Source organism: Cotesia glomerata, linkage group LG2 (assembly GCF_020080835.1).
Source record: "Cotesia glomerata isolate CgM1 linkage group LG2, MPM_Cglom_v2.3, whole genome shotgun sequence".
Classification (NCBI taxonomy): Eukaryota; Metazoa; Arthropoda; class Insecta; order Hymenoptera; family Braconidae; genus Cotesia; species Cotesia glomerata.
Window position 1 is genome coordinate 19,175,302 of NC_058159.1, and position 15,578 is coordinate 19,190,879.

At 33.6% G+C, this 15,578-nt stretch overlaps 2 protein-coding genes across 2 annotated transcripts; both read left to right on the forward strand.

Moving 5' to 3' along the window:
* Positions 1 to 10,449: 10,449 nt before the first annotated feature.
* Positions 10,450 to 11,454, forward strand: LOC123258701. Its single transcript, XM_044718882.1, has 3 exons — positions 10,450 to 10,755; positions 10,863 to 10,975; positions 11,061 to 11,454. The coding sequence occupies exons 1-3, from the start codon at positions 10,602 to 10,604 to the stop codon at positions 11,118 to 11,120; spliced, it is 327 nt and encodes a 108-aa protein (XP_044574817.1). The 5' UTR covers positions 10,450 to 10,601; the 3' UTR covers positions 11,121 to 11,454.
* Positions 11,455 to 11,945: 491 nt separating this feature from the next.
* LOC123259051 (L-type lectin-domain containing receptor kinase VIII.2-like) lies at positions 11,946 to 13,903 on the forward strand. Its single transcript, XM_044719315.1, has 3 exons — positions 11,946 to 12,047; positions 12,909 to 13,155; positions 13,518 to 13,903. The coding sequence occupies exons 1-3, from the start codon at positions 11,946 to 11,948 to the stop codon at positions 13,901 to 13,903; spliced, it is 735 nt and encodes a 244-aa protein (XP_044575250.1).
* Positions 13,904 to 15,578: the final 1,675 nt, after the last annotated feature.

Below are 15,578 nucleotides of genomic sequence, written 5' to 3' on the forward strand. Positions count from 1 at the left end.
TGGTTTCGGTCTTGTTCTTGGTCTTGGTCTTGCTAGAGTATGTATGATCTTGGTCTTGGTCTTAGTCTTGCAAAATCCCAAGACCAAGACCAAGATTGCAAGACCAAGACAGATTTTGCTCATCACTAATTGAATTCACCAGAACCTCTGCGTTAGCCAACTGCACGAAATCATTCTCCAGCTAATTATCAGGATCATCATAGTTAAAGTCGTCATCCATAGCAGTCTCTACATTGGGATCAAAGTCCAATCTCGATCCCAAAACTGGGGCAGCTTTATTCAAAAGACGAACTTTTTCTTTCACAGAAGAAGCGAATATCGACGAGGGTAAATTTAGTTTGAATCTTCTGCCTGAAATTTATTTTTACCAAATCCTTATTGTATTTTTCGAAGTCAATCGGAACCATAACAAACTGCGGAGCACTTTCCTCAGTTATCAACGGATGTTCTTGGGGCCGGTGGACCCAGTGAAACATCACCGAGTTGTGTTTCTCAATAAATTTTCTAATTATTCTTTTCGGCTTGAAAATGAACAGTAAAATCAATCATTGAAATAACGAAAAAGTAATTATAATTTACAAATTTTCTATCTCACGTGGAATCACTACTCACTATCTTGACTAGATTTTCAGTTTATAACAAATACTATATGGAATTATAAATTTATATATAACGTTAAATAATCACAAAAAATCTACATAAAAATACTATCTATATCATTTATTTGGAGTCAAATTCTCGAAAGTGGTTTACTCTGGCGTTCTCTTAAACGCTAAAAATGGATGAAATTGAAGTTAGCCGACAGCTGTCAATTAAAAAAAATTTTTTGTTACTAAAAAATTAAAAAAAAAAAACTACACTAGGTAATACCTAGTTTTTATAAATTTGTTAATGTGAAAATATCATTAACTTACTGGGAAACCTAAGATGACTTTAATTAAAACAGTCTTTTAAAAATTATTATAAAAATAAAATTTCAAAAAGTCAATTGAATACGACCTAACGTTATCAATGCAGACGGTAAAAGAAAGCACTCATTATTTCTACTACTATTATTATTATTATTATTAATATTAATAATTAAAAGAGTAAAGTAATTCAAAGCCAACTTTCCCGATCCAAATTGACGGTAAACTAAATTTTAATTTTCATTAAATTTCAATTTTTATTTATTATTTATTTTACACCACATTATTGTCGGTATGAGGTCTCATACCATCCTCGGGTGAATATATTTAATAATTAAAAATCTTTATTTTAATGAAGATTATACTGTATACTCAGTGAATCTTTTTTCGGCCACCGAAAAAATAATAACTCGGATAATAACTTCCTGGTCTGAGCATTTTCCGAGTTATTATTTTTTCGGTGGCCGAAAAAAGATTCACTGAGTAAACAATATAATCTTAATTAAAATAAAGATTTTTAATTATTAAATATATTCACCCGAGGATGGTATGAGACCTCATACCGACAATAATGTGGTGTAAAATAAATAATAAATAAAAATTGAAATTTAATGAAAATTAAAATTTAGTTTACCGTCAATTTGGATCGGGAAAGTTGGCTTTGAATTACTTTACTCTTTTAATTAATAAAATCACCGATTTGCGGAATAAATGGAAATTATTAATAATAATTCTGTTGTTGTTCTTGGACGAGATTTAAATGGCCCGCGCAGCAGTCAAGAGTTTGCGCATGCGCAGTAGTGTTTATTCGATCATGCCTATGTAAGGTGGGTGTAATGATATTAAAAAATTAATTATCAGCGTAAATAAGATCGAACAATCATTTTTTTTGATCAAACAAACAATAACTAGCTTAGATTGATTGAAAAAAAAAAAAAGTCTAGATACCATAATTGTCGGCGCTAGGTTTAGGTCAAATTTTTGAAAATTAAAAAAAAAAACGAAAAACGAACAAAAATTTTTTTTGTTCAAACAATCACGAACAAACGACGAACAATCGAATTAGCAAAAAAAAAGTTGCAAAAAATTGAGTTTTTCCCGCCAACTTGAGGTAGCCATTCTCCATCTCAATAATTTTGAAGTTGGGTCTTTAGTGTTGTGAAGCCAGACCAAAGAGGGCGATGATCGGTTACGAGGGTGAAAGAATGACCATATAAATAAGGTCGAAAATGATTTACTGCAAAAATTATAGCAAGGAGTTCCTTTTCGGTGGTAGAGTAATTTACTTCTGTATTTAAAAGTGTTCGAGAAGCAAAGGAAATTGGCAAGTCCTTCCCAATTGGACCTTGACTTAAAACTGCACCAAGTGCATAATTAGAAGCATCGGTAGTAACTATAAATTTCTTATTAAAATCTGGGTATTGGAGTAACGGTTTGCTACATATCATATCCCTTGACGTCTCAAATGAACTCTGTTGGGTGTCACTCCATTTAAAGATAGCCTCCTTTTTTAATAGGGAAGTTAAAGGTTTTGCTAATTTAGAAAAGTCTTTGATAAAACGTCTATAATAACCCACTAATCCTAGGAATGATTTTATATCTTTTTTACTGTTGGGTACACAAAATCCTTTTACGGCTTGAATCTTTTGTGGATCTGGTTTTACACCGCCATCTGTAATTAGATGTCCTAAGTAAACTATTTGTTTTTGTAAGAAATGACATTTTTCAGGAGATAGCGTAAGACCGGCATTTTGCAAACGGGCAAGTAACTTTCTTAATTTATTTGAATGTTCTTCTAAAGAATTTGCATAAACTACGATATCGTCCATGTAAACAAATAACTCGACTCCCTGAAGTCCCGAGAGAACGCGATCCATAAGACGCTGAAAGGTCGCGGGAGCATTTTTTAAGCCAAAGGGCATACGGTTGAATTCATAATGACCATAAGGGGTCGAAAAGGCAGTTTTATGTCTAGAGGTTGGATCCATCATTATCTGATGAAACCCAGAAGCAAGGTCAAGAGTAGTGAAATATTTTGCATTCCCTAATTGGTCAAGAATATCTATTATATTTGGGAGTGGATAGGCGTCACTAAAGGTGCAATTTCATGGTGACGCTCGACGCTGGCTTAGAGCGTCAAATGAGGTCACGTGGTATAATTTCGGCTGGAACTCCATCTTAAATTAATGTAGCGTCAAAGCTAAACATTGTTTAGCTTTTTAAAATTTAAAAATTTTATTGTTTTTTTTTCAGCGTTTCGAAGCTTGACGCTCCAATATTTGACGTTGCGTTAATTTAAAATGGCGCCATGGTCAAAATTGTACCACGTGACCACATTTGACGCTCTTAACCAGCGTCGAGCGTCAGCATGAAATTGCACCTTAACTGTTTTTTCATTTAGACCACGATAATCAATAACTATTCTCCAACGAGGCTCGTTTGAAGGGCCTGGTTTTTTCGAAACGATCCACACAGGCGAATTGTATGAAGAGTCAGAGCTTTGAATGATGTTGGCTTTAAGGAGCTCATCTACTTGTTTCTGGACTTCCTGTTTTAATGATTGGGGATTCCGATACTGTTTCGTATTAATTGGTACCTCATCAGTGGTAACTATTTTATGTTTTAATATATCGGTAGCTTGTAATTTATCACCCGGGAGATGAAATTGAAATTTTTTTATTATGGCTAAAACGCTGGTTTTTTCTAATTCATTTAAATGATCTAAATTAAGATTTTCTGTCAATAATACAAATCTATTGGCGACGGCTTGCTCAGTTATTTCCTCGGAAGATCTCGTTTTTTTATTCCGCGTCATCGAGGGTAGAATCTCAAAATCTTCGATCTCTACAGGCGGGTCGTTAAATTTACTGGGTTGGTTAGGGTATTGATAGCAAAAATTTAAACATGATTATTTATAGGTGTCGTCAATACTTCACCGAGATAAACTCCAGGTCCCATATTAATCCTTTTTATGTAACCAGGTTCTTTTCGGTCGCCCTTAATTTTAATCGTCAGTAATTTTTTGGTTCTAGGAGGTAGATAATGGGATGTATGGCCACTCAATTCAATTTGTTGGTCGCCTAAAATTAAATGACCCGGTAGGTTATCTTTAAAAATTAACTGAGCTTCTTGTTTTTGCAAAAAGGGTACTCCGAGAATACCTTCCTGTTTAATGGGGAATGAATTTTCAACTATTTGAAATTTTTATTATTATACCATGTACATTAAGTTCGACTTCCCCGTGAGTGTGTAACATACCTGAACCAATTCCAGTTAGATTAAAAATAACGTTTGAATTTACGAGAATTTCGGAAGTGAGAGAGTTAGCTTTTATTAAATTTAATTATGCACTGGTATCTATTAGAAATATAGCTTGTTTATTATTGAATTTATTATTATTTAACTTTATGGTGGGTAGGCCAGGGGTGTCGTGAATATTTAATTCGTAGTTGACTCGTTAGATTGCGAACGCGCTACCACTTCGGTGTTCCGTGTCGCGTTCTTCCGCGGAACCTCGTTTGAGTTTAAATTACTGCTGTTACGAGCATTTTTTCTACGCTCCCTATATGCTTCTAATTTATTTGGATATTTCTCAAAATAGTTTTCTTCGGTATGCCCGTGACGTGAACAGAATGGACATATTATCTCGCTTTTATCTTTTTCCTCCACCGGACAATTAGCTACTATATGATCTAGTGAACCGCAACGATAACATTTTTTAACTTTATCTTTATTGACTATGTATATTTTACCGTTTTACGCGGATGCTTTAATGAAAGAAGATGATTGATTTACACCGAATAATGTTTTCCGATTCTCGGTTTCTCGGTCTAGATGTGAAGCTACATTTATCGCATCTCCCAATGAAACCGGATTATCTTTAGTAATAAGGGCGCTAAGTAAAGAGTTCCGGAGTCCTCGAGTAAAACCCATGGTTGCAGCATGATTCAGAATACATCTGACTCCAACGGCTTCCGACGGTTGATATTTTTCTTTAATTGCCTTGATTCCACGACTTAAAATTTCGCTTAGTCGTGCCCCATATGCCTCGGTGTTCTCGTCGTTTTTTTGTTTTATACCTTTAAGTTCATCATGAATGTGCTCGATGTCAAATATATTTGTGAATGAATTTTTTAATAGACTAATTAATTCATCAAGGTCAGCTGGGTCACCGCGATTGGCTATAAGTTGGTCTGCTTGGCCTTCAATTTTATTTCTAATTAAAGCAAGGAGGTTTATTCTATCTCGGGGGTGGACGCGAGAATCTGCAAGTTTACTTTGTTTTATAAATTTTGCTAAGGAACATGATTTCCCGTCGAACCGCGGGACAAGGTCAATAGCTAGTTTTAAATTCATATATGACGTTGGGATAGAAAAAGGGTCAAGATCAGAGTTGTTTGTTGAAACATTAGAATTTGAGGAATTACTATTTGAGCTAGTTGACTCGACTGATATAACTGCAGGTAATAAAGGCGCTGGCGGAACGTTAATAATCGCTCCATCGATTACATTGGAAGAATCATTATTGTCATTCTGAAGGGCGGGAGAATTATTACTGTTGCGAGTGATTCTACGACTTGGGGTTAAATTTGTTTGATTTAGCTGATTACCACTACGGCTACTGACGCGACTACGACCTCGGCGTGACGGCGGCATTTTAATTTAATATACAAAAGTAACAACTAAAATTTTTACAACTAAATACAATATAGACTTAAAATAATGGACTTATAATAACAATCGTTCGTAAATTACAAAAGAGAGTTTTATATGATAATTAAACTAATCTGAAAATTGGTACTTTACTCTTCCGTGGATTCCTTTTTCTTTTAATAGACCTTTTGACGGTAACACTTCTCTCGATGGGGATGACGAGGTTGACGTTGATCCAGGTGATGAACTCCGATTATCGATGAACTCCGCTGCTTGATCCGTTGATGGCACTCCTATCGTAGTTGATATGTCCCTTGAAAGACGATGATCCTTTAGCCCCAATGGAATAACTTCTTATCTGATGATGACTGATGATTATCCGTAGATGATATTTTGAAGAAAAATAAGTGTTTACAATTGCCTATGATTTCAGAAATTTTATTGCGTGCGGCTAAACCCGTTAAGAGAGTGATGGCTGGATATAAATGAATTTATCGCTTATCACTTGTATTAATTATTCAAGTCTAACTGTTCAACTTTATTGATCACTGATTTTATGACAAAATTTATCTAACTGTTCAATTTTAATCGTACTGTTTAATTCACTGAAAATCTACTATTTCACTATCAAATAATTAATAAATATAGTCTTAAAAGTTTAAAGTTTATCTGAACGCACAATTATAAATGTTAATTTCCAAGAAAAACACGGATAAAGTTTTATTCGCGAAATTTAAAATTTCCACGCACTGAAACTGGCGAATCCCACTTCTGACACCAAAATGTTATGCTTCCATCTAGTGGATGTTATTTTTATTTATTGAAAACTTTACTTACTGTAGTTCTTTCGCCCGGGAGTATTAAAATACTCGGTTTCAGCGCGGGAAAGGAATCATTTTAAATAAAAGAATTCTATTTAGACGTTATTTAATTTTGATCAAAATTATTTAGTTGGTTTCAATTTATTATTCAAGTTGACAAAATATTAAAAAGCTTCAAAATATAAAATTGAGGTTTACGATGACGTGATCTTAGCAATCTGAGCTCTCGGTGAGAAGTGTCGTTACATAGTTTTTCCGAAGAGCTTCAAACTCCGTTCTTCTCCCACCATAACTTCCATACATACATACACTCTAAGGAATACATAAGCACACACATTTTCTACTACATATAAATGATCCTTATATACTAACATGTATTTTATCTATATCTATATATATTTATTTCAGCCTATCGGCCTGAAAGTTAGACTTCACTAATATACACTTTTAGCAATACAGTCATTATGTTTATTTAACTATTTTTATTAATTTAACAGACCCTTTTAAAATCTATTTATAATAAAAATTAACTTATAATTAACTTGAAATTAAATTACAATCAAAATTATAATAAACTATAACATGAAAATATATATATTATATTGTTTATAATGTGTTGGATTAATGTTTGAGTTTGACTAATTAATAACTTGAATTAAATATTATTTCTATTATTTTACAATCGGATTTTCTAATAAAATTATAAGTCAATTTAATTATTATCATGTATAAAAGAATAGACATTATCGTTTAATTATAAATTAAATAATAATTAAATAATGATTCAATAATAAATTAATAGTAAATTAATTAAATAATAATTATTAATTCTAAATGAAATACAAGATAATAATTATTAATTATTTTAACTTAATTTTGCTTAACTACAACATTATATAAAGTTAGATTTTAACAGTAAATGTTATTTAACAATCTTATTTTTGGTTAGTTATATATGGTTTTGTATTATTCTTTGTTACTTTAGAACAAGGGTCTATTGAATTTCACACGTGTCTTTTACGACTTTTCCTCATAGGGTTTTAAGTTCCATGTGGCGAGAAATAGTCCTTGAATTATTCAAGTACTTTTTATGGGTTCTGAGAATTCGGTTACAATGTCCTTTTGTACTGAAATATGTTTTTTTATTTTATTTTCTTTTGTAAATAAAACAGAGTTAACCAAAAGATGTTTATTACAACTGCCCGACCAGAAATTTAAGTTCGGCGGTGGTTCGTTTCGAATTAGGCATGCCGAATTCCAAGTTCGCGCCGAACCAGGAAGCCAAAGTTGGCCCACGTCCCGGAAGTAACGCAGTCGCGAGTTTGGGCCTAACTTGGCTTCCGACTTAGGCGGTGGTTTGGAAACCACACTTGCTGGTGACTATCCAAGCCTCATTCGGTCCGAATTTGGCTACCTAACTAGGCAGCAATTCAGAAACTAAATTCGCACGGAAGAATCCAAATTGAATCCTTTTTTTGTTTTTAGCTATTTCTATTATAAAGCAAAAATTAATAATAATGAATGCTTATTTTTTTTAATTTACTTTTTAAATTTTAAATATAAATATCGACTTTAGGACAAAATTTTTTAAATATTAAGTAAACAAAAAAAAATTTTTTTTTTTTTTTATTTAGTATTATTTTTTTTTATATTTTCGGTCATTTTTTTCGCTTTTTAGGGTTTATCTTACTATGAAGAAGTTTTTTTTGATTGGTCGATTTTATGGGTCAAGGGGGGAGGAGATGATGGAGTTAGATACATTAGTCACACACAACACTTAAATTTACCTCACACTCGCCTTAAGAATAATTATAATTAATAATTATTAATTATTAAAAATTTTACATGTTGAACGCGAGACTCGAACACTGTACCCGACGTACGAGAGCCCTATACCATACCGCGACGCTACGCCGATGATGAGCGACCTCTTGCCTCAAGATACTTATAAGCCCGACACTTCGGCAAACATTCGGTTACCGTTGCAACGGTCGAGTTAGGAATTCCGATATTATACCTAAGTGAGGACTTGCCACAGACTTACCTAGTCAAGTTTCATTTTGATAGACCAAGCTTCAGAATACAGGTTGCCGTTATTTCATAACAGTTTGGCAATCCATGACATACCGAACTTAGGCATTTCCACTGTTTTGCCTAAAGAAGCTCGATCGTGGTATGCCAAGTTTCGGTAAACCTTTGGTTACCGTTATCTCATAACAGTTTGGCAACCCATGAAATGCCGAACTTAGGCATTGCCATAGGTTTTCCGAAGTGAGTCCGAACTTGGTGAACCAAACTTCGGTAAGCCTTTGGTTACTGTTATTTCATAACAGTTTGGCAATCTATGATATACCGAACTTAGATATTGCCACAGGTTTGCCTAAATGAGCCCGAGCTTGGTGAACCAAACTTCAGTAAACCTTTAGTTACCGTTATTTTGTACTAATTAGGCAATCCATTTTATGCCGAACTTAGGCAGTGCCAAACTATTACGAGATTACATCGAATGTGGAATTCTTTTGGCATACCAATGTTCGGCTTGCCTAATTTAAAATAAATAAGATGCGAATTGGGCTAGCCTAAATTCGGAAAGCCAACTTCGCCCCGAACTGATTTTTCGGCATACCTCACTAAAATTCTAGTCGGGTAGTTACTGTTCGGTAAGCTTTTGGTTACCGTTATCTCGTATCAGTTTGGCAATTCATGGCGTACCAAACTTAGGCATTGCCACAGGTTTGCCTAAATGGGCCCGAGCTTGGTGAATCGAACTTTGGTAAGCCTCTTTGGTTGCCGTTATTTCATAACAGTTTGGCAATCCATAACATACCGAACTTAGGCATTTCCATAGTTTTGCCTAAAGAAGCTCGATCGTCGTATGCCAAGTTTCGGTAAACCTTTGGTTACCGTTATTTCATAACAATTTGGCAACCCATGAAATGCCGAACTTAGGCATTACCATAGGTTTTCCGAAGTGAGCCCGAACTTGGTGAACCAAACTTCGGTAAGCCTTTGGTTACTGTTATTTCATAACAGTTTGGCAATCCATGTTATACCGAACTTAGGTATTGCCGCAGGTTTGCCTAAGTGAGCCCGAGCTTGGTGAACCAAACTTCGGTAAACCTTTGGTTACCGTTATTTCGTACTAATTAGGCAATCCATGATATGCCGAACTTAGTCAATGCCAAACTATTACGAGATTACATCGAATGTGGAATTCTTTTGGCATACCAATGTTCGGCTTGCCTATTTTAAAACAAATAAAATCCGAATTGGGCTAGCCTAAGTTCGGAAAGCCAACTTCGCCCCGAACTGATTTTTCGGCATGCCTCACTAAAATTCTAGTCGGGTGGTAAGAGTAAAAGCATTAAATAAATGATTTGAATATTTACTTCGAATATAAAATTTAACTAATTTTAATCATTTAATATTTACTAATTTGAATATTTCGTTTGAATTCACGCTCTCATAATAGATAGCGCTCTAATAACAGGTAGCGTCACCTGCTGGATGCACTAGGTGCATCACAACGAAAGCCCGGTAGTGACATGTGTGCAGCAATGATAGTACACTCTCTCCCTATCATGCTGTCATACATACCCTGATAGCCACAGTTTTAGACCAACCAAGTTGGTGTCAGATAGTTGCCACTAATTTAGCGACAACTTGCGGTCAACTTCCGAATTTGTAACTGTTGGCGTCAAGTTGGCTACAAGTTTCTGAGAAAAACAAGACCAATCTACTGCCGCAATATGTCGCCAAATTTCTTGAGAAACTTGTCGTCAACTTGGTGCGAAAGAGTTTCGAAAGCAATTTTTGCCGACAACTTGGTGTCAACTTGGTGAACAACCGAGTTCATTTCCAAGACTTGCCGTCAACTTGGTGACAAGTTGCGGCAGTAAATCGACGGAAAGTTGCGACCAACTTGGCTATCAGGGTAGTATGTAATTTTTTTCTCATGAAGGTAGCGCCACTTGCTTAGTCCACATGGAAACTCAGAATTTGAATTAGAGTACGAAAAAAAAAATGTCCTAAGGTAAAAGCCCCAATAGATAATCATGTACCAGTATATGATCATCTATTGGGGCTTTTACCTTACTTCCGTTTTCGTTCTGAACTGGCTTGGCTTTAAATTATTTTAATTAATTTGATATCATTATGAATCCTGAATTTATTAAAGTTCGATTTGATGATCAAGAGCTTTCATTACCTATAAATTCCAATGGGAATTCAAAATTATCTATTGAAGCAATATTTCCCTCAAGCATCTGGGTTAACCTATTCTGCAAATAATCAAAAATGTGGCTTGCCTATTGAATCGGAAGAAATTTTAATTAACCATAAAATTGAGTATTATGATGTACACGTTGGACAAGGTATTATTTACACTTCTATTCGCGTTTTATAAAATAATAATAAGTTCCAACAATTATTTTAAGAAGTTATAATTACTATTCATGTTTTTTTTTTTTTTTTTTTTCAGATTTAAAAAGTTCTATCTCAAGCAAGAAAAGAAAACTAGTCCATGAAATGATCAATAAAATCCAACTTAGCCAAGGAGTAAATTCTTCTAAAACTCACATGACGAAAATGAAGGTGTATATTTTTTTGTTTAATTGTTTATTTGTAATTTTTATCGTTAATTAGATTTAACGTGTTTTTTATTTTTTTTTAATTACAGAACAAGTGGGCTGATTGTTCTACTGTAGTCTCAGCACAACCTACATTAAAAAGAGTATGACTTGGATGGCTAGTAAAAAGAGGAGATCGTTATGAGCAAATGAAGAAACCTATAGGTAGAGTCAGAGAAATACCTTTAGAAGTAGGCAAGAAATATTTAGTTAGTGATATAAAAAAAAAATTGCGATAGAGAAGTTTTCTTGCAATAGCGAAGTATCATTTCAAAATTCGGATGGACGTCTTGGTCTTTTTGATCGCACTATACTAACCAGCTTTAGAGACAGCAAGGGTATTTCCTGTTACTTGTGGACTTTTCTAAAAGAGCAAAAATCGAGATTATTTACTTTGTATATAATAACGTCTCCAAAAGGATGTGCTGAGACATGTGAACAACTTAAAACTATCCAATCTTCTCACCACGAGAATGCTAACCCTCAATTTTCTCGGCCTAATAAAGATTTAAAATGATCAACAGCAGTTTCTCACAAAAATTCCGCACCTTTAAAAAATACTATTTTTATGAATTATGAAGTGATCCACCAATCCGAGTATACTGGTGATTATTGCATATGTTATCTACGTAAAAATGATTTATATAACCATAAATTGGATGAATATGGTTCCCTAGCGGATTCCTGGTGACGGCCAAACTACGGTCAAACGACGGTGAATTCACCGTTAATTCACTTTACCGATGAAAGAAAGTCTGTTTGCGGTCGAACAACCGTCGTTCAACGGTGAAAAATAAGTGAAGTTGTGAAATGTTCTGATGGTGATTGCATGGTTCATACAATGAACATTCACATAATTTTCTCCATTTTTGTCCAACTCAATAACTATGATTTTCCGACCCCTTGATTGTCTTCAGACATAAATACAACGGTGAATGACTAGTAAAAATTCAGCGAATAAAGAGTATTTCGGTGGTGAATCCACGGTAATCTGCGAGCGAATTTCAGGTCAAATAGCGGTAAAGAAGATAGTAACGGTAAAGAAGAAATTTTATACCAGCGATCTATTGATAAATTGCTGGGTGAAGTTTTATTTGTAAATGTAAAAAAATTTTATAAAATAATATATGAGGCTAATAAAATATAAATAAATAGTTAATAAAAATAATTTGAAAAAGGATTCAGTCACTATAATTTTTGATATTATAAAAAAAACACCTTTTATAAATTTTTGTGAAATTTCAGGATTTTTTTTTATGAAATTTTAAATTCAACATAGCCTCATGAAATTAAAAAAAAATTTTTTTTTGATTAATAAAATTTAATGCATTTATTTTGGGTGATAAATTCACAGAATGATTTATTATTTAGAATTCATGGAATAGAAATAATTATCAAAACTAAATTAAGTATCCGTAAAATAGATGGTGATTAAAATGCATCTTTAATGTACGTCTGGGATAGCATTACAGGAAAATCCCTTGACTGTCAATCAGATGATCCGAGTTCGGTCCCCGATTTGGGCGAAGTGATTTTACATTGATTTTTTTTTTTTTTTTTTTTATATTATCGTATACGCGAACATTATACGAGCTTAATATCGATTATTCTGGGTGAATGCACCTATTTTCTTTCATCGGATTCCTACGATGACACGGTGAATCGACCGTAATGAGCTAGTTGTTTGTCAGTTATATGCGGGTGAATTGATGGTCAAATGTCGGTCAAATCACCGTAAGTTCACCCGCAGAAAAAGGTATTTCTCGGATCTACAGTCGGTAAATCAATCGTCAAAATTTTTCACAATGACACCTAATGTAAACCGTCAAATCACTTCATATAGACTAATGTTTGACCGTGAATTGACCATATTATAACCATGGCGGTGAAACCACTAGGGTTGTATGCCAATTGCTGAATTTAATCCGATTGATGCTGGTCATAAAATAGCTGAAATTCAAGTGGATGACAAAGTATTGTTATTAATATATACATCCAATGATGATTTGTCCCGAGACTTTAATTTCCCAGCAGTAGATATTCTTGATGATGACAACCATTATATATTGTATGATGTAAATGAATTTCATGGGAGATGTGAAGACAAAAATGGCGTGGGAGTAATAACTAACTGTACTGATTCCTGTAAACCAATTTTCAGTTGGTACAAGGATGATAAAATTGTCAGCCAAGGCTTATTAAAGTATTAGATAAGTGATATTGACCAAGATTCTGTTTATAAATGCATTGTAAGATGTAAATCACAGAATCTTCGATTAATATCAAGTAACTTTAAGTGGAGTGAAAATAATAAATTCCGTGAATCTACGCTACAGACTAACACTCTTCAAATATTGCCAAATGCTATGAATGGTTCAATTAAACCAATTAAAAGAGAATCATTCAAAATTTTCCAGGACATATACTAGGGGCTGGTGCTCAAGGAAAAGTAAAAAAAGGAGAGTAGTGTAATTTTAATGTTGCAATTAAAAGTATAAATCTGTCAGGTGCTAATTTGAAATTAGCCTGCAGAGAGATTAAAGTTCTGGAGGACATTAGACACCCAAACATCGTACAGTTAATGGCATATTGCATTGATAAAAATTCTGTACACTTATTGATGAAACTCTTCCACAGTTATTCTCTTTCTGACGTATTGTTTGATAACGTATTCGAAAAAGCAGCTGCTTTAACAATATTAAAAAAACATAAAATTGCTCAGCAATTTTGTCAGGCTATTAATTATTTACATTTAAAAGAAAATCAAATAATTCACGGTGACATAAAGCCTGCAAATATTTTGTTACATGCAAACGGAACTGTAAAAGTTTGCGATTTAGGACTTACAAGGGGAGGATACGACCTTGGGGAAACGGATTTGGATAATCTTTGACGCAGTGATAGTACACCATGTGGGTATACTACCTCTGAAATACTAAAGTGCAATACTCAAAAATGGCTGAGAAAAACGCACTCAAAGTTTACTCAGCACTATAATATATTAATAGGTAAATAATTGATACATTAAATTATTCTTTAATAAAATATTTTTTTATTTTCAACTTCATTTCTATAAATTATCTACGGTGTATATCATGAGATATTTGTAATTCATGAATAATTCTTATAACTCTCATATTCATTATAAGTTTAACTGAAAAATATATACCTGCGCCAGACAATAAGAAGGGTCGAATATGGTATGAGGGTACAATAATTCTTTTCCTCGAGTTATTGTAAAAACTGTACATCGATTCGAGCTCTGTTGGCCCACCGGAAGAATAGTCATGTTGTTGTCCTTGAACCTATGTTAGTCCCACCACTTTTTCAGAAGCTTGACTATAGCAGTTAGTTTCTGAATTTCGACACGAACAGACGTATTTGTGCAGTGAAATTTACTTTAAAAATTGTTTTATAATTTATAAAATGTCATCAAGCGAAGCCAGTTCTTCTCATTGAGATGAAAACACTCCTGATACATCGTTACATAGTGATTTATCGAAGCAACGGCTAAAAGATGGAGTAGTGTATTATGAAGGTTTACTTCTTGAAAGTGATTTAATTGCAAAAACATCTTCTGACACTCTATCTGAAGATGCTATGTTGATTGGTAGAGAATTATATGATAATACGTTAGATATATTAAATAAAAAGAAGTTCGTTAGCGATCAAGAATTGATTCATGCTCAAGAAGAATGCCCAGACGGAAATTTTGAAGCAGTAGAAGATAATTCAGTTGATGACTATGTTTCAGATGAAAAAAAAAAAACAAAAAATGATGGATTATATTCCTCTGGAATATAAAATTAAAGTTTTAAACATAGCAAAAGCTCACCCTTCATGGAAACTAAAGACATTACAAAAAAATGGATGTAGTCATTTGAAGAGAATGGATCATTTGAAAGTATGGGAAAAAGATGTTGAACATGGTGGAACTAAATTTGATAAATATCATGTGATTGATTCTTGGACGTATGACCGCTTCGTCGAGGCAAGACAAAATTATCAACAAGTGACTACACGAAATTTGCAGCAATGGGCTTTAGCTGCAGCCAGCCAGTTTCCTAATCTTCAATTTACAGCGTCCGACCCATGGGTAAAAAAATTTAAACAAAGACACAACATTCGTCAACGCAAAATTACAAAATTTGTAACAGACAAAGAAGTTCACACCATGCCAGAAATTATCGCCTCTGCAGAAATGTTTCGTATTCAAACAAAACAATTGATATCTAACTTCGATAGTGACTTCGTTATTAATACAGATCAAACAGGTATATAAATTTTCTAACGGTAAACTAATTATTTTTTATTCCATTATTAAATTTAATCGAAGTTAATCATTAGATTTTTTAAAATTCATATTTTCAGGATGTCAATACCAATCAATGTTTAATAGGACACTGACGGAAAAAGGAAGCAAAACAGTGTTTGCAAAAGTACAAGACATGACCAAGGTGTCACACTCATATACTGCACAATATAGCATAACATTATCTGGAAAATTACTACCACATGTTTTTATTTGTTTGTAAGAGCCTACAGGTGATTTTGGGCCAAGAATAAAG